The following is a 25,607-nucleotide window of genomic DNA, read 5'->3' as shown; positions in this document are numbered from 1 at the left end:
GCACGGTAGAAAGGGAATAGATGGGATGAGAAGGTAAGAAGGGAAGGATCCAGAGTCTGTACTGGTGAGCTGTCCTCCAGCACACCTTCAAAAGGGTGGCCTAGGCCCCAGTGGAGGCTTGGACTGGCCAGAGTTTTGCCCAGAAAAGCGATGTTGCCTCCTCCTACCACTCCTGTTTTGCCTACGTGGAGCGTCCTGGTGGTTCTGCACCTGGTAAGGCCAAGGGGCAGGCTGAGGCCTAAAACCTCTGCACTGGGTAGCTGGCGTATGGAGCCCCAGCCAAAGGCGGCACCAGTGCAGCAAGCACGTGCCTGGGGTGGCAAGCTGCGGGGGCGGCCTGCTGGTTGCTGTGAGGGCAGTATTCAGGCAATGTTTGTTGGCATGCCCGTAGGAGGTCCGCCAGTCCCACTGCCTCGGCAGTGGGTATGCCAAAGGCGCAGGACCGGCAGATCACCCGCAGAAACGCCGCTGAATCTGCGTCCCCAGCGGACTGCCCACAGTGATGCTGCCAAAGGCCACCTGACTGCCGTGCTTGGGGTGGCAAAAAGCATATAGAGCCGCCCCTGGCCCCAGCAAGCACAGAACAGCTCTAGAGTCCTTTAATCTGTTTTTTCAGAGAACAGGGAGGATCCCTCGAACGGAACATCCTGAATGGTCTACTGGACCTCATGGGGCAGTCCAGAGACCTGTAGCCAGAAGTCTCACCTCATCACTACCCCTGTGGCCAGCGGGCGTGAGGCTGCACTCGCCACATCCAGAGCTGCTTGCAGAGAGGCCTGGGAAAACAACTTCCTCTCCTCCACAGGGCAGAGAACTCCACCTGAGAGCCCTGAGGCAGGAGCTCCATGAACTTAGCCATTGCCAAGTGGGTATTATGTCCGTAGCAGCTCACAATGACCTGCTGGTTGGCTATGCAGAGCTGCAGGCCCTTGGTCAAATACACGTTTCAGCCAAACAGGTCCAGCTTCTTGGCGTCCTTGTTTTTAGGGGTGGAGCCTTGGAACCCCTGGTGTTCACTGATTGGCCGCATCGACCACCACCCAGTCTGGGGGAGGGTGGGTATAAAGGTGTTCGTACCCCTTCGAGCAGCACTACCTCGTACTGTTTTCTTGGTTGTAGGGCCCAGAGAAGCGGAGGACATGTCCAAAAATCTGTGGCAGATAACTACCATTTTTATCAGTGGCAGAGCAATCCTGAATGGGCTGGAGGGAGCAAGGATGTCCATAACAGGATCCAAATCCTCCTCCACCTCCTCGTCCTGTATCCTCAGGCTTTGAGCAGCCCATCTCATTAGCTGCTGGAGAACACAGTTGTTCTTGAGCGCCAGGGCCGTCCATGTCCCCGCGACCGCTTCATCAGTCAAGGATGAGGATGAGAGAATGGGTAGCAGGCCCTGTTAGCTACCCTCGGCCCCTCTGGGGCCCTCGGCACATGGTACTCGAGCTGCGGTAGCAGTGCTGATGGGGGATTCGGCACCAGGGCTGGTAAATCTGGTGGTGCTGAACCCAACAGTGATGGAGGAGGTTGAAGCTGGAGTCCTTGACGGTGTTGTTGCCTGGAGACATGGTGCCAGAGTGGTCTGTGCCAGCAGTGACGCTCCCTTGGATGACAGTGGTGCTGGCGCTGTCTGTGGCACAAAAGATGCCGAAGACACCGACACAGTCCTGGACTGACAGTAAGACTACGGTGTCCAGAAGGGCCATTGAGCAGACGGCTGCCACTGCTGCTGCCATGGTGCCGGGTACGGCTGGTGACTCCGTTAAGACCTGGACCTCCTGCTCCACGATCTGCTGGAGCAATCAGAGTCTACAGTCTCCAAGTAGGAGGACCACAGAGGAGCAGTATCCTGGGTCGGTGGCGAGTGGTGCCGCAAAGCTAGGGAACGGTGGGCCCTTCTGTCTGTGCAAGAGGTGCCAGTGATGGAGAATGGCAGGTCAGCATAGCTGGCTTGGCCCTGGAGTAGAACGAGGGGCACGTGGGTCACTGGCGACTTGTCCTTCCTCTGTGGGGAGGACGGCATTGGGAGGCGCATCATGTCTGTGGCCACCTCAAACGCCTCTATGTCCCCTTGGCAGTCTGGGGATCAAGGAGGTTTCAGACAACTGGAGCCCGGCTGGTGCAGGAGCCGACGAGACGCTGGGTGGAAGCAAGGAGGAGCGGGTCTGGCCTGACACTCGTGGACGGCGCAGACCCCTTAGTTTTCAAGAGGAATGATGGACCCCGCACCAGTCACCTCTTCTTTACCGGCACCAGAGATGGAGAGCGGCACCATGCTGAAGCTGACTTCTTATGGCCCAAGCCGTGACGGTGCCAGGAGGCCTTAGAGTCCTTAGTTGGGGCAGTTTCGCACGCCGATGAGGACGTGCTCAGTGCTGGTTCAGTGGGTCCCAGATCGGAGTGTGCCCTCAACAACAACACCTCCATCAACAGAAGTTGGCGTCTGTTCCTGGTCTTTGAGGGTTCTGAGACGGAAACGCTTGCAGATATGGCACTTGTCCTTCTGGTGACTTTCACTAAGGCACTGCAAGCAGTAAGAGCGAGGATCACTCTTGGGCATAAACTTGCCATAGGCCTCACAGATCTTAAACCCTGGAGACCCAGGCACCAACTAATATAACTATAAAGTAAGACTAAGGGTATGTCTACATCTACAATTTTGCAGCGCTGGTTCTTACATCTGTATTAGTACAGCTGTATAGGGCCAGCGCTGCAGAGTGGCCACACTTACAGCAACCAGCGCTGCAAGTGGTGTTAGATGTGGCCACACTGCAGCGCTGTTGGGCAGCTTCAAGGGGCGTTCGGGGAACGCGAGAGCAAACTGGGGAAGGAGACCAGCTTCGCCGCGGTTTGCTCTCGCGTTCCCCGAACCCCCCTGCAAACCGCAGGGAAGGAGACTTGCTTGCTCGGGGATTCGGGGAACGCGAGAGCAAACCGCAGGGAAGGAGACCTGCTTGCACGGAGGTTCGGGGAACGCGAGAGCAAACCGGGGAAGTAGACCAGCTTCGCCGTGGTTTGCTCTCGCGTTCCCCGAACCCCCCTGCAAACCGCAGGGAAGGAGACCTGCTTGCACGGAGGTTCGGGGAACGCGAGAGCAAACCGGGGAAGGAGACCAGCTTCGCCGCGGTTTGCTCTTGCGTTCCCCGAACCCCCCTGCAAACCGGGGAAGGAGACCTGCTTGATTACCAGATGCTTCCTCAGGTATGCTGGGATACCTGCTTATTCCACGGAGGTCAAGAAAAGCGCTGGTAAGTGTCTACACTTGATTACCAGCGCTGGATCCTCTACACCCGAGACAAAACGGGAGTACGGCCAGCGCTGCAAACAGGGAGTTGCAGTGCTGGTGATGCCCTGCAGAAGTGTACACCTCCTAAGTTGCAGCGCTGTAACCCCCTCACCAGCGCTGCAACTTTGTGATGTAGACAAGCCCTCTATCTATATACACAATATGCTATCAGACACTGCTAAAGCGCTTGCTACGAGTCAGCGAAGTTCCAGCTAGCCATCACCAACAGTAAGAAGGAACAGAGGAGATGGAAGGTCGGCAGGGCCCTATATTGGGCACCATGAGGGTGCCACTCGGGGTGGGGGGGGGACGCCCAGGCCGACCAAATGGACGCTAAGGGAAAAGTCTTCCAGCTGGTGTGCATGTGGCATGCACACACCTGGTTGGAATGGACATGATCAGTCAACTGACGTTCTTCGAGATGAGTGTCCCCGTGAGTGCTCCACTTCAGGTGTTGGTGCATCCCTGCGCCTTAGCTCAGAGATTTTTACAGCAGTACTCGCACAGGCCGCACACATACGGTGCCTCTCTCACATGCCAACTGTGACTCAATAGCACGCACATGGCCCGGGCTCCTCAGTTCCTTCTCTACAACCGAGACCATTCCAAACTCCGAAGTAGAGGGCAGACGGGTGGGTAGTGGAGCACAGGGACACTCATCTCAAAGAACGTCAGTTACTGCATAGGTGAGTAACTTCCTCTTTGAGACAGAGAGAGAGAGGGAGAGACAGATGTCCCTATGGGTGCTCCACTCCAGGTGACTGAAAAGCAGTATCTCCTAAGAAGGAAAGGACTTCGGGTCTGGTTAGAAAGCTGCAGACAGCACAGCTTAGCCCATCTGAATGTTGGTCAGGGTCCCTGAATAAGAGCATAATGCTTAGCAAAAGATATGCTCCAACCCCCTGGTGGCGTCTCTGAAAATAATCTGTGAGGAAAATGTTATGTAACAATGCCACAAACATTGACATCACTCTGGTGGAGTGGGCCCTAACAGAAGTTGGAGAATTCATCTTCTTTAGTTGGTAGCATAGGCGGATGCAGTTTGCTATCCAACTGGATATTCTCTGGGTAGAAATGGATTTGCCTTTGGATTGTTCTGTGATTGAAGTGAAAAAGTTCAGGGGAATCCCTAAAGGGCTCAGTCCTATCCAAATAAAAGGACAATGTTCTGAGCACCTTGAGTGTGTGCACTGCTGCTTCAAAAGTGTTCACATGCGGTTTAGGAAAGAAGGCAGGTAGATGGATGAGTTCATTGAGGTGGAAACAGCAATGCACCTTCCGGAGAAATTTGGGATGCGTTCGAAGCACAATTTTGTCATTAAAAAACAATGTATGGTGAGGCAGCCATAAGCACTCCAAGTTCTCCTACATGCCTGGCAGACGCAATGGCAACTAAAAATGCAGTTTTCATGGATAGATGTAGGAGGCAGCATATTGCAAGTAACTCAAATGGATGGTGCATCAAGCATGTGAAGACTCAGTGCAGGTCCCAAGGTTGAGTGCATCATCTAATGTCTGCGTATAGGGTCTGGAGGCCCTTGAGGAATCGCTTTGTGATGGGGTGGGCAAAGATAGTATTGATCTTATTGTGAAATGCCATAATTGCTAGTAGATGCACTTTTATGGAGATAAAGAAGAGCCCAGATAGTCTAGTATTAATGAAAGAGGGGTGGAAGCAGGAGCTGTTTGCTTGGCGGAGCACCAGTGAGTGAACCTAGTCCATTTATGGAGATGGTACGTGTGGATTGTGTTCTACCTATGTAACAGTACTCTTTGTACCTGTTCAGAGCAGTCGAGTTCCTCATTAGAGAACCATTGAGAAGCCATGTTTTGGGGTGCAGCACCATTATGTTGCGGTACTATTGTTGATCCATGTTGTGGTAACAGGTTGGAGGGAGGTAAAAGAGTGGAATCGGCAGACAAACCGACATCCTGTTACAAATGGGTACCACACCCGTCTGGGCCCACATAGGGGACATTAGCATGACCCTGGCCCTCTCCGCTTGTGTTTTTTTTTTGTAATACCCTGTGAAGAAGTGGTATTGGGAGGAATGAGTACAGGAAATTGTTGCTCTATTTGATGATGAACGCATTTCCCATCGAGTGCTTTCCTAGGCCTGCTCTAGAGCAGAATTCCAAGCATTTCTTGTTGGTTGAAGTTGCAAAAAGATCCAGTTGCAGGAAGCCCCATATTTTGAATATGTTGTGTAGGACGGTATCATTTATCTCCCATTCATAATCTAGGGGAAAAGAGATCCGCTGAGCTCATCTGCAGTGGTGTTTAATGAACCAGGTAGGTAGGAGGCTGAAATTTGGATATTGTGTTGGAGGCATCAATCCCAACGTTTCATAGCCTCTGTGCAGAGCAAGTGGGAATGAGCTCCCCTCGTCTGTTTACATAAAACATGCAGGCGATGTTGTCAGTCACGATCCTGATGTGTTGGTTCTGGATGTGTTGGAGAAATTGGAGGCAGGCATCACGGACCGCTTGGAGCTCTAAAAGATTTATGTGTAGGGAGGTTTCTGTAGGGGACCAGAGTTCCTGAGTGGTGTGCTGTGCCATGTGTGCCCCCTAGCCTGTGAGGGAAACTCCCGTTGTAACTATAACGGAGGGGGACTCCTGCATGAATGGGACTCTGGAGCAAAGGTTGTCTGGAAGAGTCCACCATGTGAGTGAGTCCTTGACTTGGTTAGGTATGGATAGAAGTCTGTTTAGACCATGCACATTTGGTCTCTAGACAGTGGTCATCCAACCCTGTAGGCACTGCATGCAGTGGCATGCATTTTTGACCACAAAAGTGCAAGAGGCCATATGTCCAAGAAGTTGCAGAAAGTCGCAGACAGTGACCTGCAGACTGTTCTGCAACTTGGCGACAAGATTCTTTATGGTGTTGAATCTTTAGGATGGGAGAGATGCAAGCCCGGTTATGGAACTGAGGTGAGTGCCCATGAACTCTAGTCGTTCAGTAGGAGTTAATGTGGATTTGTTTTTGTTTATTTGTAGGCCAAGACCCTGGAAGCATTCAGTGGTCATCTGCATGGCTTGGATGGCCTCCTCGAGAGTCTGCGCCTTGAGCAGGCAATCATCCAGGTAAGGAAAAGTTATGACTCCTTTTTTGCATAAGTGCACCATTGCCACCATGAGAATCTTGGAAAAGATGCAGGGTGCTGCTGAGAAGCCAAAGGGCAGTGGGAATAAACATCCTTTCCTCTGTGTGGATCAGGCACTGTCTCCACTGCTCCTAGTTGCTGGTGTATGGATGCCTAAGGATCTGAGCGTCGCTCTGGAATCCTCCATCATGTGCAGCACGTCGTTGGTTTTTGCTACAAATAACTTCTCACAATCAAAGGGGAGAACCTCTACGGTGTTTTGTATCTCGCATGGGAAAGAAGAAGATGCAAACTACGAAGCTTGACATATCACTATGACCATCGCGGTGGACCTGGCAGCTGGGTCCGCAGCATCAAGGGCAGCCTGCAGTGCCATGTGGGAAATAATCTGCCCTTCAGAGACTATTGCTTTGAATTGTTGTCTCTTGTCCTCTGGGATGTCATTAAAAAAAATCCATAAGCTTCCCGTAATTTCTGTGATCACATTTGGCCATTAGGGCTGCGTAGTTTGCCACTCCAAATTGTAGCATGGATGATGCATAAACTTTGTGGCCAAGCAGGTCCATTATTTTGCTGTCCTTGTCACAGGGAGTGGACTGGAAATGCTGCTGTTCTTTTGGTTGGCTGCTTCTATCACCAGTGAATTTGGTGCTGGGTGCGTGAAAAGGAATTCTGAACCCCTGGAGGGGACACAGTATTTCGGTCTGCCCTTTTGCAGGTAGGAGATACGGTGGCTGGGGTTTGCCAGATATTCTTGGCAGGCTCCACAATGTCTCCATTGATAAATAGAGTGATCTTGGAGGAGGTCCAAGGTTGTAATATTGTAATGCTGAGTCTCCGACATCTCCTCCAGAATTATCTTGAGCTCATTAGCCATTCTTTAGAAGAGGTCCTGAAAACAAAAGAAAATCATCAGCTGTAGTTGGAGGTGAGGACATATAATAGCCTCATCCAGTGAAGAGGATGAACTATTATTATTTGGAGAGGTTTCAGGTGCCTCCTCATCTGCATGCACTGCTGCAGGTTGCTCTTGTGAATCCATTACAAAAAAGTGTGCACAGGTACAGGAGAAGATCTAGTGTGCCAGCTACTGTGATGCCTGCTGTAGGACCCCACGAGCTCTAGTAATGCCATTGTCCATGGAAGGGCCTGGGCGGTCCCATCCACAGGTGTCCATACCAGGGTGGTAAGTCCCTGGAATATGAGGACTTCGATCTTCTTGGTCCAATGCTAACAGGAGAATGAAGGGGGGAGGAATGGTGTGGTGAAAAAACTCCCTCCACTTCATTGTCCTCATCACAAGAAAAGTGAGAGGGAATAGGGGATAGCTGTCGGCGCCGTGCTGATGGTTCTTCTGAGAGATCAGTACCAAGTAATGGGGAATCTGGAGTTGGCGAGACTAGCAAATCGCTGGAATGAATAAATTGTGGTACTGAGGTAGAAGGAGCTGGGATATATTGCGTTGACACGGCAGCGGCGGAATAGGGTTGGCCAGTGCCAATTGGTGAGGCACAGTATGTGGAGTCATAGATGGTTGAAGTGTCAGTACCAGGACAACAACCGTACTTGTGTGCAGCACAGGCAGGCTCAGCTGAGTTGGCACCGAGTCCTTTGAAGTGCTATGCGGTGCCATATTAGAAAAGGCAGGCAACTTTAAACCTGTAGCCTCGGCACCGGAGAGGTGTGTACCAGCAGCAGCTGGGGTACGGATGGTGCCGGAGTTGCCCAGAGCATCATATGTGCTTAGCCGTGGAGCGGTCAGCACTGACAACACAGACTTGGTCGGAGACTGTTTCGATGCTGACTGGTCTCCGTATTGTGATGAAGCTGGCTGTTTTTTTGTCCTTAGTGGACTTAAGCAGGCTCTGTCTTGAGTAGGACTCCTGATCTAGGTCAGAGGCAGCTCCATTAGAAGATTCGGGTCTCTTGCCTTTCGTACTCTAGCCTTCAGTTTACTGCAGGGGGGATGTGGGACTCCCCCAAAACAGAGAACACATTGAGAATGGCCATCAGAGATATGGATGGCCTCTCTGCATGGAGTGCATCTCTTAAAACCTGGTGAGCCAGGCATAGTATAAACTGTCTAACTGACAGAAAAACTGGGAAAGGGATTTGTTTGTTTAAGAGAAAAGAATGGGGAAATGAAACTTATCTGACTAAAAAACTAGGTAAACTGTATAAAAAAACTATCTAAAGCAAAAAAATAATTGAGCAAGACTGCTGAGCTCCATCTCAGGTGAGGGACAGCAGAGAAGGAATTGAGGAGCCTGGGCTGTGCACTATTGAGGCACAGTTGGTGCATGGGGCAGGCACCACACTTGCATGGCCCATGTGAGTACTGCTTTAAAAATCTCTGACTGAAAGTGCACCAACACCTGGAGCGTAGAAGAAAAAGAATGTAGGCCATATTTACAGGATGAGGGACACTATGCTGGGAAGCAGACATCCTGAAAGATTTGGAGGTTGGAGTAGACAATCACCTGAAAGAGTTCCCAGCCTGACACTGTGGCCAAAAGAATTAATATGATCCTGGGATGCATAAACAGGGCAATCTCAAGTAGGAGTAGAGAGGTTATTTTACTTCTCTGCACTTGGCACTGGTGAGACAATTGCTGGAATACTACATCCAGTTCTGGTGCTCACAATTCAAGGAGGTTGTAGATAAATTGGAGAGAGTTCAGAAAAGAGCCACAAGAATGACAAAGGATTAGAAACATGCCTTACAGCATAAGCTAACTGCATTGAGCTTCTTGAGTCTAACGAAGAGAAGGTTAAGGGGTGACTTGATTAGAGTCTTGAAATACCTACGTGGGGAACAGAAATTTAATAACGGGCTCTTCAGTCTAGCAGAGAAGCGTAACAATTTAATGGCTGGAAATGGAAGCTAGACAAATTCATACTGAACATAAGCTTTAAATTTAATGGTGAGAGGAATTCACCACTGGAACAATTTACCAAGGTCATGGTGGAGTCTCCATCACTGAATTATTAAATCAAGTCTGGCTGTTGTTCTAAAAGATAACCTCTAGAAATTATTTTGGATGTCAGACTAGATGCTCACCATGGTTCCTCCCGGCCTTGAAATCTATGAATTTTTTTTTTAAAACTAGAAAATCTAAATCTGCTTCCTCTACTACTTTAAGCTTTGCAGAGGCTGGCTGATCCTGAAAGAGTTTCAGATATTTCCATCAGAAACCTTGTATTGGAGCTCTTCAAAACAAGAGATTTTATTAAAAAAAAACAAGTCTCTGATTTCTTTTTTAAAAAATAATGGACTGTTTAGTTGTTAGTAGTGGGATGAGATTTACTACTTTATGACTACTATTGACTCTCTTTGGGGGCTTTTGGCAAGTCACAGCCTCATTGTCCCTCAGTTTCTACCATCTGTAAAGCAGAAGTACTACTATATAACATCACCCTAGGATGCTGAAAGGCTTAGATTAAAATGTTTTGAAATGCTTATCTGATAGGCTCTAAACTGAAACACTTTGCATTGATACTTTCCAAGTATCAAGTGTCCTGTTTTGTCAGTGGGATTTTACGTTACAGTTTTATAGCACCAACTACACCTGTGAACAATACTGTTCTATTTAAATTGAAAGTTTATTGCATTGTTCATAGATATGAAAGTATAACCCCTACTGGCTATGACCTATGGCTGCAACACTTGCCATTAGTAAGGCCTGGTCTACACTACAGAGTTAGGCCAACATAAGCCTTACTTCGACCTAATGCTGTAAGCATCTACACTACAATGTTGTTTCTGCCGATGTAAGTCGCCCACTACACTGACTTAACTCCACCTCTGCGAGAGGCATAGCACTTAGGTCAATGTACTTGGATTGAAGCAATGTCAGTGTATAAATAAATAAACAAACAATTGGAGATATACCTATCACTTAGAACTGGAAGGGACCTTGAAATATCATCAAGTTCAGCCCCCTGCCTTCACTAGCAGGATCAAGCACTGATTTTTGCCCCAGATCCCTAAGAGGCCTCCTCAAGGATTGAACTCACAACCCTGGGTTTAGCAGGCCAATGCTCAAACCACTGAGCTACCCCTCCCCTCCTGCACTGCATTACTTACATCAGACCCAGACAGCGGGGCTCCGGCTGTCAGTCCTTCACAATGTCCTATGCTGACAGTTAAATCAGTGCAAACGCTCCTGCTGAGGATGTGCACTACTGACAGAAGGAACTAGCGTGGACATGCTAAACCAATTTCATCACTGCAGTGACTGTATGTCAACATAACTTAAATTGACTTAATTTTGTAGTGTAGACTTGCCCTAAATGTTAAAGGGAGGTATGTGAATTAGGGAGAATAATTCTAGATAAGGGTTTTGGTGGTTTCTAAGCTGATGCTTTTTCTAGTAAGAATAAAGTTCACAAGCAAAATCCTATGCTTTAGTCTCTGAGAAACAAGAAAGTTAAGTCCTGGTAAGCTATATACTGTTCAGCAACCTGGAGTACCAGCTTCTAGAAATTTCTACAGATTTTATAGTACTCCAATTCAGGCAATCAGGAATACAAAGGCCCACCCAGTGGTATAATGGCAGTGCCTTATGGTAAAACTCAGGTGAAATAAAGGGAACACAGCCAGGCTCCTGGTTTGTGTTCTATATATACACACACCCTAAGGCCTGGAACCTAGAGAAACAGAGGTGAACTTCTGAACTCCACATAAAAAGCAGTGCATAATTTCACCACCACAAACCTTGGGGTAGCATGAAATCTTTTGGTGCAGGATCACATTCCTACCCTCTAACGAACATTGCCATTGCATGAGCAAGACCAAGGACCACCCAAACTTACTAGCATGAACTACCTCTTAACCATATCTTCTGGATGTTGACTGAACATCCTTGTAGCTACTACAGCAATTGCTTATCTGGAGCAAATGTAGTTTAAAGGAGTCAGCACCATGTGAACACTCAGCTATCTATGGACTATCGGCAAGTGCTCTCTGAACCACAGAACATACTATGGCAACTGCTAGGCTACAGATGAGAGGAAGGAAGGCTTTAGTAGAACCCAAGGTCAAGGGAAATACATAGCTACAAGCTTAAATCTTCCAAGAAACATTCCTGGATCCCTGGGTCCTGATTTTGATGAACACATAGCGCTTTAAGAAGTGTCAAGATGATACAAGAAGTTAACATTGATCAAATATGTTGCAGGGGTTTCACAGTAAATACCCAATCTAGCAGCCTTGACTTTCAATTTCCTTTTAATCAATTTACATAATACCGAGTCTCAAGTTGGTCAGCTGCTCATTTACAACTTACATTGCCGTAAGTTTTATGGCTATGCTGCTTCAACAGAAAGAACTCATAACAAAGCCTACTTTTAAAGAAAAACACTTTTGAGTAAGATGTTTGGGAGGGAAAAAAACCAAGAAGTGTGCAGTTTATCCTTTCCCAAAAGTATTCTGATTTGGACTCTGAATACAAAAAAAGACAACCATTCCCTAGTTAAAAATGTTTCAAAACTACTACGAAGACTGATGCCGAAGAGCACAAGTCATTAGAAACATTTTTCAGGAAGTGTATTTTTCAAGCATTTCATTCTTAAAGCAAAAAATATCAAGGCAAAAAAACTAGATTATATAAGTATCTCAGGAAGACAAGACAGATCATCCAGGATCTAACTTTGTATGATATATGTAACAATTTTATACACTTTCAATAGAATTCTATTAAAAAATAAGTATATCTGAACACTCACGCAAGAAATATTATAATACTACTACTACTACTACTACATGGAGATATACCTATCTCAGAACTGGAAGGGACCCTGAAAGGTCATCAAGTCCAGCCCCCTGCCTTCACTAGCAGGACCAAGTACTGATTTTGGCCCAGATCTCTAAGTAGCCCCCTCAAGGACTGAACTCTCAACCTTGGGTTTAGCAGGCCAATGCTCAAACCACTGAGCTATCCCTCCCCCCAAAAATGAACTCTCATTTTTTCACCCATGGGTCAACTGGCAGAGGACCAGGGGAGTTTTTTGCCTTCCTTGCAGCATCTTCAAGCCACAGTAGGTTAAGTAGGAAAAGGAAGTATTTTGCTGAAAGGAAATCAAGCCTGTTTCGCAGGCAAAGAAATTATTATTTAACAAATAGAAATTATATATGAATATAGCAGTAAAAACAAAAACAAAAAAAAGTGTTTAAAATTTGTTCATAAGACCAAGAATTCTCTTTTGAAGCTTCACCTTACTTTTAGCTCTTTATACATGACTAGAGCACAACCCATATTAACCACAAACTGGATATTACTTCCATAAATTGCAGTACAACAGCATCCTTCTTATATTCCAGGAACACAAAACTTGTAACACAGCACTTCTGCAAACATCAAGTACAAAGAGACCTGTCACTGTGCACTAGGCTCTAAGCACAGAGGACACATACCACCACCAGGCCATGGCTACACTGGCACTTTACAGCGCTGCAACTTTCGTGCTCAGGGGTGTGAAAAAACACCCCCCTGAGCGCTGCAAGATACATCGCTGTAAAGCCTCAGTGTAATCAGTGCTGCAGCATTGGGAGCGCGGCTCCCAGCGCTGCAAGCTACACCCGTAAGGGATGTGGTTTACTCGCAGCGCTGGGAGAGCTCTCTCCCAGCGCTGGCGCTCCGACTACACTCAAACTTCAAAGCACTGCTGCGGCAGTGCTCCCGCAGCGTTGCCGCGGCAGCACTTTGAAATTTCAAGTGTAGCCACCCCCAGAACTATTTCGTAACAAAGATCCCTGAAACTGTAGGAGGGGAGCTGCAAAGAAATTCTTGAAACAATGACACTCAGAACTAAAAATTAGCCGTTTAGGTGCAGTTGATCATGATTGCAGTTGATTGCATTTGCTATATGCAAACACAGTAAGTTCAGCAAAATATAGCTGGGCCAATTTCAATGGGCCGATTTTACAAAGCTAATAACAACTGAGTCAAATCAGAGGGGAGAATACATTTCAAAAGGAAAAACATGAATAACTGGGAAAATTTTATTAGATGCCCAAAAAGCCATGAACAAAAAAAAAGGATCTGGCTTAGAGGTGAAGTGAAAGCAGCTATAAAAAAAATTCTAGTGGGTATTTAAAGGGCCTGGTGCTCCAGCTGCTGTGGGGAGCCTCGGTCTCTTTAAATCATCGTTGGAGCTCTGGCAGCAGGGCTCTGGTGGGGATTTAAAGGTCCTGGGGCTCCCCACAGCAGCCAGAGCCTCTGGCCCTTTAAATCACCGCCCGAGCCCAGCTGCCAGAGCCCCGGCAGGGATTTAAAGGGCCCGGTGCTCCAGCTGCTGTGGGGAGCCTCTGTCCCTTTAAATCACCACCGGAACTCTGGCAGCAGGGCTCAGATGGCATTTTAAAGGGCCTGGGGCTGCTCACTGCTTTACCGTATTATATCCGAATTCGTGTTATATCAGGTCGCGTTCTGTCAGGGTAGAGGTGTATTGCTGTGTTGTATTTGGAAAAAGGTCAAATGTATTCACATGTTATGAGGCTATACTTTCCATTCCAATACTATCTTAGGTGGATATTAAACAATAGCTACTAAAAGTGAGACTTTCAAGTCAGCAGGTTTGGATACCTTGCATTCAAGAATTTTAGGAGCTGGCCAAGGAGCTCTCTGGACCATTAATGCCAATTTTCATTAAGTATTCAAATACTGTGAAAGTTCCACAGGACTGACAAAGCAAATGTTGTGACAATATTTTTAAAAAGGTAATGGGATGACCCAGGCAATAACAGGTCTATCAGCATGATACTGACCTTTGCCAAACTAACAGAAAGGATAATAAAAAATTAATAGTTAATAATAGAATTAAAAAAGAAAAAAAGGTGGCTAATATAATACCATTCAGAGGTTTACAGAAAATAGATTGTGTAACCTGATATGTTTTTGATGAGATTAAAAGTTTGATTGGTAAAGATACTAGTATTGATCTAATATAGACTCCTGTAAGGCATTTGACTTGGTACTGCATGATATTTTGGTTAAAAACTTGAATGACTCAAAATAAACATTAGCACAAACTAAATGGATTAAAAACTGGCTATCAGGTTTCAAAATTTTAAATAGGGAATCAGCAGTAATTGGGTGGGTTTCCAACAGTGTCCTGAGAGGACTGGTTCTTTGCCTTATGCTATTTAACATTTTTTCCCTGTGACCTAGAATTAAAAGCTATGCCTGATAAAGTTCCCAGACGGCGAAGACGGGGGGAGTGGTAAATAACAGAGGACAGGTCACTCACATAGAGTAATCTGGATCACTTGATAAACTGGGCATAAGCAAACAATGTGCATTTCAATAAAGCCAAATGTAAGGTCATACATCTAAGGCCTAGGCTACACTAGCGGGGGTGGGTTTGAACTAAGATACGTAGCTGAAGTCGAAGTAGCTTAGCTCGACTTACCTGGCCGTCCTCCCGGCGGCGAGTCGACTGCCGCGGCTCCCCCATGGACTCCGCTTACTCCTCCTGTCGAGGTGGAGTATGGGTGTCGATTAGCGGATCGATTTATTGCGTCCAGATGAGACACGATAAATCGATCCCTGATACATCGAACACTACCCGCCAATCCGGCAGGTAGTACAGACGTACCCTAGGAATAAAGAAAGAATGCAAGCCATTCTTAAAGGATGAGGGACTCTATCTTGGGAAACAGCGACTCTGAAATAGACTTGAGAGTCATGGCAGATCGTCAGCTAAATATGAGTTCCCAGTGCAACGCTGTGGCCAAAAGGGCTAATGTGATCCATTGATGTATAAACAAGGGAATACTGAATAGGAATAAATTATCGCAGTTTATTTGGCACTGGTGCTAGCACTGCTGGAATATATAGTGTCCAGTTATGGTGTCCACAATTCAAGAAAGATGATGAAAAATGGGTAAGGGTTCAGAGAAGAGCCACAATAATGATTAACGGATTGGAAAAAACTTGTCTTATCAAAAAAACAAGGGACTCAATCTATTTAGCTTATCAAACAGAAGGTTGAATAGTAACCTGATCACAGTCTCTAAATACCTATTAGGGAACAGAAATTTGACAATGAAAGGATCTTCCATCTAGCAGACAAGGTATAACAAGATCCAATGGCTGCAGGTTCACAATGGGCAGGTTTAGATTGGAAATAAGGTACAATATATATATATTTTTTAAATCAGTGGGAGGCAATTAGCTATTGGAATTTACCAAGGGCTGTGCAGGATTCTCCATCTCTGGAAACTTAGATCAAGATAGGATATTTTTCTAGAACATATATGTTCTAATACAAGCAGGAGTTAATTCAGGGGAGTCTTATAGTCTGTGTTACACAGGTAGTCAGATTTGATTATCTCACATGTTCCTTCTGCTTTATAATCTAACAATGAACATGAAGCTCCAAATGAAGCTTTGGATAATGAAGGTTGTGCTATATATACACACTATACATAGTGAATAAATAGTTGGTATGAAGGTTGTTCCTATCCTTCCTATTGTTCTGTATTCCAAAACATCCAGACTATCATATGTAGGAATTGCAGCTCTGTTTATTTTCAAAACACATGCAGCCAAGAACCCATGGACAAGCACACCAGGATTGAAGTATGAGCTCCACCGCACAGAACCCTGCTGAGCAGTTGCTAATAGCCCTCTGATTAATGTCTACTAGCTTTATTGAATTTCAATCTCACCAGACCTCGCCATCCCTCACCATGACTTTTACCTTCACTCCTTTCCCATCTCAATTACATCTTGCCCTCTTTGCTCAAAACAACTCTATTTTTCCTCTTCCCATTTTCACATCAGAATACATAAAACTTCTGCTGGAGGCAGGGATGGCTGACTTCTGATTTGCAATTTCCTTTCATCCAAATCCTGCACTTCTGCTGACTTCAGTTTTCATGTTGAGGATTTCAGCAACTCTACTCTCATTTCCTTATTCAATTCTTGGCTAGATCCATCTACTTAATCACTGTCTTGGCCACTCTTAATCTTGTCTTCACCAGGCAATGCTCCTCCTCAAATATCACTCATCTACCGTATTCAGATTACTACTTTTTCCCTTATTTAGTACTGTACACTTTCCCCCTCTCAGTCTCATTCCTTCCATAACCTTCAATCCACTGATTAAAGACTTCTTTGCTCCTCTTAGCCATCTCCTTCCCTCCTTAACTTAAGTGCACCGTACCTCGACATTCTCCTCCCCTTCACTGACACTATGATCACAATCATCCTCTCCTTAATAATCCTTACTCCTTTCCCTCCACTCAGTTCATTCCACAAATTCCCCAAACCCTGGGTCAACTTTCACATCTACTTCTCCCTTTCTCCCCCAATGCTGCAGAGTACATCTTGAAAAACCTAAGGACCGCAAGGATGATATAGCTAGATGTCCAACACCCATGCAACAAATATGCTATAGGCTAATCATGATTTAGCATTGTCTACTCTAGCAGCTGAACAGTCTACAATCATGGTTAAAGGGTACAGACAGATCTGTTCAAGAACACCATTATCAAAAGCAGGACAGTTTCCTAGGCAGACAGGGACCCAGCTGCATTACTTACCAAAGGCACTGAAAAGCTGGTAAAGATCACTAGTCTTCCACTCTCTGGGAAATGTAACATGAAGAACATGGTCTCGTTTTGGCTGCACTGCAAGATAAGAATGCATTTAATAATGCTGTCAGGTATTCATATAGGTTTGAATTGTTCAGTGTATCAGAAAAACCTAAAATGTATACTTAAACTGTTAGAGTTGGCAACTACTCATTACAGAAAACTAGTGCATGATTTTCAGAACTGCATGCAGTTACTGACTGAAGTGAGTTACAATTAATGTAATTATGCATGAAAATTACTACTTAAATCACACTGGCTCATTTGTATATGCATTTGAAGCAACTGTGCATGAAGCAGTAACTGCTCACAAATTGCGTACATGCCTTTTTTGCCCAGCATTGCTCATATTTAATTATGAAAATCCAGTCTCTCACATCTCTTTTGCATCATATTCAAGGAAACGAAACTTGCTGTAAAGCAGTTAATTATGTTTTCACGCAGTACCAAATACAAATTAGAATATAATACAATCCTCCTCCTCATGTGATTTATCCCATTCACATTAAAATTGGGAAACAAATGACCTGTTTCCTTATACTACTGACAGAGGGGAAGGACACAAGTAGGATGGAAAAGTTAACTGTATGCCAGGAACCCTAGGCATGCAGTGAAAATAATTTACTGAAAGCAAAATAAAACACAAAGGGAAAATGCAGGATTTGGCTGAACATACAGCTTTCACTGCACTCCCTCCACAAACTTACTGAATTTGTGCATGATTGTAATGAAAGCAACTTCGTTTCATTCTTGGATACTCACATTCTGTAATTTCTTTATCCATTAAAAGAGAAAAGAATGGGATACTAATACTTTAAGGTGCAGGTAATTTATAATATTTGTCACTTTTATACATACAAACATCCAGAATTTATTCTCTGTGGCGTATGTCCTTGATATAAGAATTACTGAACATTGCCTCATTCTGTTTTACTTTGTTCATTCCCTGCTACACAATGTCAATCTGTTTACTCTGGCCCTCAAAAGAGATCAGAGAATTTGTCTGGAATGCCTACTATTGGGACAACCTCAAGTGACAAATATAATCCACTGATGCCAACATTCCCCCTGATGTCTGCTGCTTCCTTCCAAATCCATATAACCCTAGGATTTAATCTGAAGTAATATTTTGGATTGCTCCAAGTTGTTCGGGAGAACACACATCAGTTAACCATCATAGACGCTGGTTTAAACCAAGAACGTAAAGTTGAATGCAATTCCCACCACTGCAAAACTGTGCTAAGGAAACAGCTTAGCATTTCTAGTATACTCTCCATGAGTACCTTACTAAAAATTATTATTAAGAATTCCTTATAAATCTGAGATTTTTTAAGAAGAATGAGTACCTTAATTTAAAAATTCAACTTTGTTTTGGTCTGTACAATACAAAAACCTATTTTGCAGTGTACAGCAGTTCATATTTTAAGCTTTTGCTCTGTCAACTTTCAGAACTGCTGCTTATACAAGATTTCGCCCACTGATTTCAGTGGAGTTACAATTGATTTATGCCAGTTAAATTCGATAATTAGACTGTTACAGTGAACACCAAAAATGAACAGTGTGTGTAGTACTTGGTGTCATAAGTAGTGTCAGCAATTTCAATTTGTGGCATACTCATCTTAGCCTAAGATTTGTATGAAAACAGTAACTGTTCTTAAAGACACCTACCCTGCTACTCTCCCTCAATTCAATCAGCTCTGTATACAAAAATCCATCATTTCTACGAAAACTATTGAGACGATGATAGCTTCAGGTAGGACATAAATGGAGTAATTCAGCCATTCAGAATAAGATTTTAATATTTATAGAAATGTATTTGATAACAAAGAAAATGCACTCCAATGAAGTTTTTGTAAAAAAATATTTAATTTATGTGCTCCATTATGTGTTAGTATCTTGGAAACCAATCAACAGATCAAAGATCACCAGACAAAAAAGGGAATTTGAATTAAATACACTTATCCTAAAGCTGCAGATATAATAAAAATATTGCCCTGACAAGTGTAACTCTACTATAAAGGAAAAGCACAAAATTGCACACTAAGAAATGTTACTGCTGAAAATAGCCACACCTAAAGTACAGTACAAACTAGAGCTGAGGCACAAAAATTCAAATTTCATAAAATAGTTTAAAATAAGATCTATTTCTTGTTGTGAAATAGAGTTGACAGTGAATATTTCAAAGGGTTTTATTTAATCTTTGCAACTCAATTAGTCTAGCATTAAAACTCTAAATTTCCCAGTTCAAGGTCTGAATAGCATCTGTTTCCAAATTAGATAGAAAAAAATGTTTATGGTCCTTAATAAATGAACCTTACCACGTGTTTTTATTCTTAAAATTTTATCCCCTATATTGTAACGTCCTTCTGATGAACACCAATGCCTAGCCAGGATAGGAATGTTTCAGTCATTTCACCAGCAACCATTGTTTTATATAGTGTTCTTAATACAAAAGTAACCAAGTGTAACTGCTGTGAAAAGCCTCTTCATATTCATCACTTCTTGAGACTGAGAATGGGTTACTGAATTTCTCTAAAGGTAACATCTGTCACAGTTGCAGAACTAGCTGCATCTCTGGACTCTAAGTGCACTCCCTTCAGATATAAGGCCTTGTGCCTTTATTTCTGTTGAGTGGAATCATAGGATTCTTCCACTCCTACGATAGGTCCTGGACCACATCATCCCATTGATCAACTGTGCTTACCCAGCAGGCTCAAGTGCTTTAGGCACCTGCAAGTCTTCTCTCCAGGAGCCTGAAACCATTGGATAATACAGGAGACCAAACAGCTTTCGCAAACCAAAGTATTGTTAAATCTTTTTAGTAGGAACAAAGCATGTCTACCCACCTAAGGTTACCATACCACGGAAGTTTAAGGCCTAACTACTTCAGATCCTCCAGCAGTCAGTTTGTTTCCCCATAACAGCTCCTTAACAACTGCCTCCCCCTCTCTAAAGTGAATTTTTAATCATTTAGGGTGTCTACACAGCAGCTGGCTGATTCCCAGCACAAGTGGACACATACATGCTAGCTCTCTTTGAGCTAGAGTACTAAAAATGGCATTGTGGCCATGGCAGTCAAGCTAGTCACCCGAGTACAATCCCACCTGATGTCCTGGGTAAGTACATGGGTGGCGAGCCCAAGCCATTACTTGGGGCGTCGCAGCCACACTGCTCTTTTTAATGTGCAAGCTTATGCAGAGTTAGAATGTGTATATTTACTCCCTTTGGGAAACAGAACTCCCAGCTGCTGTGTAGACACACCCTTAGGATCCTTTGGGCAGTCCAATTAAGTTTTGCTGGCATCTAGCAATACCAACTTCACAGCTTAGTAGCTCAGGCATTGTCTCTTAATGATCCTAAAAATGTTTACATTGAGGTTGCTTATTTCCCAACTGCCTACTATTAAACTAAACCAACATACAATAATCACACCAATAAAGCCACACTAACTATCCCAGTAACTATGTCATATACTATATTCATAAAATTGCTATTGATCTCCCTTACAACCTTCTCAAATTAAACTTCTCTCTGAAGTACTTCCCTCCAGTCACTGAATTTAACAAAGCTACCATCAAAATAGGCTGTAGTTACAAAAGGCTATTTTTAGTCAGAATTATTCAGTGCACAGAAAAAAAATCTTAAAAAAAGGAGGAGAAATGGCTATTATCAGGAAGTTTTATTTTGAGGGGAAAATAAAAATGTTTCTCTTGAATGATATGTTTCAAAGTCACTGAGAATTTCTTTTCCTCCTAAAAAACTAACACTTATGTGGGTATTTATATATCCACCTTTTCTATGTTCAAATACTTATTAAAAATTCTAGTCCTGACATGAAATTAGTCTTTTGTCACTCTTTTATTGTGGATTATATATTTACTATTGCTGTAGTGCATGTTAAGACTACAAACAGACTTGTGTTTTTCAAGTGTCTGGACAAAGCTGTAGGACTCCAATGGTTTTTAAAGAAAACCTTAAGCACAGGGATGAAGAATTTTTAAGCCTCTGTTTAATCAAGGATCAAAACCTTCCCATATTTTTAACCAAATAAATCAAATCATGAAAGATTCAGATCTCTAATGTTTGTAAGGATGATTGGGTCCATGCAAGGCTTTCCCTCCTGAAGTTATAACCTGGCGTGAAAATGAACCTCTGGCTCAATAGCCTTAATAAAAAATAAATAATTATTCATTAGCATTCTATGGTTTTTGAACCCAGAATCAAGGTAACAACTGATTCTATGTGAAGGCCTAATTTCAATCCCCATCTAATTTCACCAAAATATCTTTCGGCCTGAAAATTCTTACATTTAGGCTAAACGCATTTTTGATGAACTTTGAAGTGAAGTTGTCAATCTACTGAACAACCACTACCTTGCATCCTTTACTATTGCAAGAGATGAGACAAAATGGCTATTTAAGACTGCAAACTTTAATTTGGGCCACTTCACTTGTGCATAGATCAAGGATAGAATATGACTCAAAGCTGTTATCTTCAACTATATCAAACTTGGTACTTACAAGGAGTCCAGACTGATCTAGACAAAACCTGTTTCAAAAGTATTTACTGTATACTGCTGATCCTTCATCCAAAGTAACAAGGATGGTTACTTTTTTTTTTTTTATAAAATGGAGCAGCAGTACATTAATGCCACTTGATAAGAGTTCATAAGAGCTCAGCTGCAATTTAAGTCCCATTCTCTACCCATGAAATAATACTGTCTTACACTTGCTTCTACAGAGGACCTTTTAAACCAGAACAGTAGTAAGATCAAGGCAAAATGAAAATTACTTACAGTCTGGTCCTTCCAAATTGAGATATGGTATGTCCATTACCCTCATAAGAAATAACCTGAGGCAAAAAGGAGAAGTGTCACTAGCAAACTTATGCCATACAGTTCTCTTTAAGAGGCTATTATAAAGCTTAACACCACACTGATTCTCTAAGGTAGCCAGGAGTAGTACTAGTCTAGGGTGACTAGCAACGGAAAGCTTCAGTCCCACTAATAATTTAAAAATCACAAGATATAGGGAGTATCCTGTCAGCTAGCTCGTTCCATGCTGTGAAATTATTTTAAAGGAAATGCTCGTTATCTTACTGACTTGCTCTAAAACAGATATGCCTAGTGTTATTAAAATAGGAAAGAAAACGTGAAAAGTACATACAAATTTCAAAATAATCCAGTAATTTATTGGTAGTGCATAAAAGCAGTTAAGTAATTAAGAGCTGATTACAGTGTGGAAGGAGTCAAGAAGCACTAGCATAAATATGCTGGAGAGGGGGGCCATAGGAGTCAGCTGTTAATGTATTGCAGATCTGCCTCTTCCTTCTCTACCCACAACTTCCCCAGCCCCTCTGTCTCTATCTACATTGAATGGAACTGGAAAGCTTAAAAACAGATAGTGTATAATATTTTAATGGAGAATAATGAGAGATCTGGCCAAATAAAAGCTGCCTACTCTAAACTATGAAAACTACAGGCACGTCTACACTACAGAGGCACAGCTATGGTGCTGGAGGTCTATAGTGCAAACACTTGCTACACTGATGAAAGGTGGTTTTCCATTGAAGTAGTTAATCCACCCTCTGAGAGGCAGCAGCTAGATTGACAGAAGAATTCTTCAGTCGACCTAGCTGCATCTACACCAGAGCTTAGGTCTGCTTACCCACATCTCTCAGATGGTGAGAAAAATTCACCATGAGCAATGTACAAAGGTCATCCTAAGTTGTAGGTGTAGATCAGGCCTATGTAATGGAGAGTAAGTTTTTCATAATTTTGATTCATATTTAAATAGTGCCTCTCTTTATGATCTATCTGGTTGAAATTGTTAGCTTCAGTATGCAGTAAGCCAAGAAACAGAACAGGATGACCTGAAGGGTTTTTAATTTTATAAAATCCATGCCACTCCACGTTAGAAGCATAAGTCTCCATTTCCATAACAGTTTACTATATGAGAGGTGTATATACTGTACACACAAATAATAATTCTGTTAAGAAAGAAGCCAAGTAATGCTTGAGATTATAAATGGAATGAATTCTGTCACATTTACTGTCCAGGAGCTCTGAACATCTGAACTCAACATCTACAAGCTATTTTGTTTCTTTCATTAATGAGATTTCCATCGGTATGGCTGGACCTTTTTCAATAAGGTCCAAAAACCGCCACCACCACGGGAATGTTATTCCAAGGTCACTAGCCCCAGTTCCGCCTTCAGCCCAAGCTCCACTGCTGAGGAAGCTCTGGCTGTGCAGTAATGGAAGGGAGAAAGATTCCATTAATGGGAGGGTGCAACTGGAAACGTTTGCGCACCACTGCTCTAGAACTTGCATAAACATTATTAACAAAATATCCCAGAGGATGAAGTACATTAAACCAAGGAAACAAACAGTCCTATGACAACAATTCCACTTAATGTCTGACCCTTGCCTCATCCAAGGTGGGTAGAGTTGTAGGAGACACTGCTAGCAGAAAGGAAAATATTGGTAAGAAATTTTCCATTCTGCTCCACAGTACCTCCCACAATACTGGACATCAGGGAAGTAGTGAGCAGCGAGCAAATCTAGGGAGGGTTATGATAAAAAGTTTGGTAGATATGTACCCCCTTTCATGAGCCCACTCAAAGGTCTATATTATTTGGTTATGTTTTTTCCATTAGAAGTCAGAAATCATTACAACTTTGGGGGGCACGTCTGGATTCAAACTGATGGTTAAAAGATTTTGTTTTTCATTCTGAGCCTTCATTCAGAACCATTCTGTTCACTGATTTTAGTTTGCCAACTCAAGACTATATTTTGAATCAAGATTTTTATATATTATGGCAAACATAATATTTCAGTAACGGTCTGTTTTATGAGAAAGACATTTTTACATAGAAAATCTGTACTCTAAGTTCTATAGGAACTAAGAGCAAGGTAACCTTGTTTAAGTGCTCCATTTTTTAATTGACAGTAACAATTTAAGTGCACACTACTATGTTTGTGTTTGACCTAGTTATGCATGTTTATAGTATATTTGTACCTCAAAAATGGAGAAAAATATTTAAAGTTATAAAAACAATTCTGCAAGGTATGTATCATGATTAAGGATAAGGTTTTGTCAAAGATATTTTTAGTAAGAGTCATAAACATGTCATGGGCAATAAACAGAAATTCATGGAAGCCCATGACCTTTCCACGACTGTCACTAAAAATATCCCTGACAAAATGGAGAGGCGGATTCAGAACCCACTGCTACGGGGGCTCCCGGGTCCCCTACTACTGTGGTCACTGGGAGCTCTGAGGGTCCCCTGCTGCTCTGGGGAGTGGGAGATGCAGGGTACCCGCCATAGCTGGGCAGCTGCAGGGTGCCCCCACCATTGCACAGGCTGGGAGCTGTGGGGGGAATAGTGGGGTAGAGGGAGGGAGACTGTCTGGGAGCAGAAAATGTCATGGAGGTCAATGGAAATCACGAAGTTTGTGACTTCCGTGACCTCCATTATATAATTGTAGCCTTAATCTTGATGAATCCATGTGTAAAGAGACCTTATAGAAGTTAGCAGTATATGTACCAAAATACAAACAAGTTCATTTTGTTAAAAAGTATGTGTTAGGTTGTCTTAGTTCTAGTTAATGCCCCTTTGCCATTTTAATTTAGGACGGATTCCATGGTTGAAAGATATAACAGCTAAAAATTAATGGAGCTATGCAAGGTTACCTCAGAAGCAACTCTGTTTGTTTGAAAATTTGGCACAGCCATTTGGCTTAATGTAAAAATATGCAATACATTTCACAACAGGCAACATAGCTAACTGCAATTCTTCCTATTAGCTCAGCCAAAAGAAAAGCTTCTAGGATCAACAAGACCATGGCTAATGGTTTTCAAATCTGCTGAAAGCTTGGTCAAGGTACCTTACTGAAGCATACAAGTAGCATTTAGAAAAGATTGATCAACTGCTAGTTCTAAATTCTACATTTTGTTTAAGTTTAAGAAATTGGGTAAATAAGCTTATGAGCAGAGATCCTAGTCTTCCCATGATAAAAACCCACAAAATTGTCCAATAAAAATATAACAATCAGTGTCTTCCATGATTAAAACGAAACGCTGAACTTGTGTTCCCTAGCCACAATACACACACATAGCAGTTGAACATAATGTCTTATTGACATAGTTACCATTTCTAAGCAAGTTCGAAGCCTAACAGTGTCTCAATCATTATAATAAAAAAAAAAATACAATTACTATTTGTATTTCTTACATATACCAAATACTTATGTCTGTATTTTACTTTTTCAGAAAACTGGTTGTGTTAAGTGCACAAATAAAGCAAAAATTGCTTTTATATTAACATTACTCATTTTCAGAGACAGTCCTCGCGGCTCAAGTGAAATCTGAGATGCATTAAAACACAAATCCCTTTATGCCACTGAGTAACTTCTACACGCCAGAGGTTTATTGGACTATGTTTAGCTGTCTAAATTTAAAGTGCATTCAAAAAAATCAACCACAGAGGGGGAGGTTGCATGCACTGAATAAGTGATACCGATACTTTTGGTAAAATTTAGTTAATAGTTAATATGTGTTTTTATTTTTTCATAAAATGTAAAAACTGAAGATTCTCTGTAAAAACGCAAAT

At 43.2% G+C, this 25,607-nt stretch overlaps 1 protein-coding gene across 6 annotated transcripts in view; it reads right to left on the bottom strand.

The window, feature by feature from the left end:
• Positions 1–25,607, bottom strand: part of PARN (poly(A)-specific ribonuclease) — a 144,442-nt gene that overhangs the window by 77,633 nt on the left and 41,202 nt on the right. For 3 of the 6 annotated variants that reach the window (XR_004002260.1, XM_030577215.1, XM_030577218.1), the window contains exons 19-21: positions 21,790–21,845; positions 16,944–17,030; positions 14,807–14,869 (exon numbers count right to left, since the gene is read on the bottom strand). Coding sequence is in view for 5 of the 6 variants with exons in the window: in XM_030577215.1 (XP_030433075.1) it covers positions 14,807–14,869; positions 16,944–17,030; positions 21,790–21,845 (206 nt within the window). In the remaining variant the exon portion in view is untranslated. Of the gene's footprint in view, positions 1–14,806; positions 14,870–14,952; positions 14,994–16,943; positions 17,031–21,789; positions 21,846–25,607 lie in introns of those variants that run through there. The other 3 variants (XM_030577216.1, XM_030577217.1, XM_030577219.1) reach the window with 2 other exon arrangements.

The sequence above is a fragment of the Gopherus evgoodei genome, chromosome 10 (genome assembly GCF_007399415.2).
Source record: "Gopherus evgoodei ecotype Sinaloan lineage chromosome 10, rGopEvg1_v1.p, whole genome shotgun sequence".
Taxonomy (NCBI): Eukaryota; Metazoa; Chordata; order Testudines; family Testudinidae; genus Gopherus; species Gopherus evgoodei.
The sequence above is the reverse complement of the archived record's forward strand: the minus strand, read 5'-3'. Positions and strand labels throughout refer to the sequence as shown.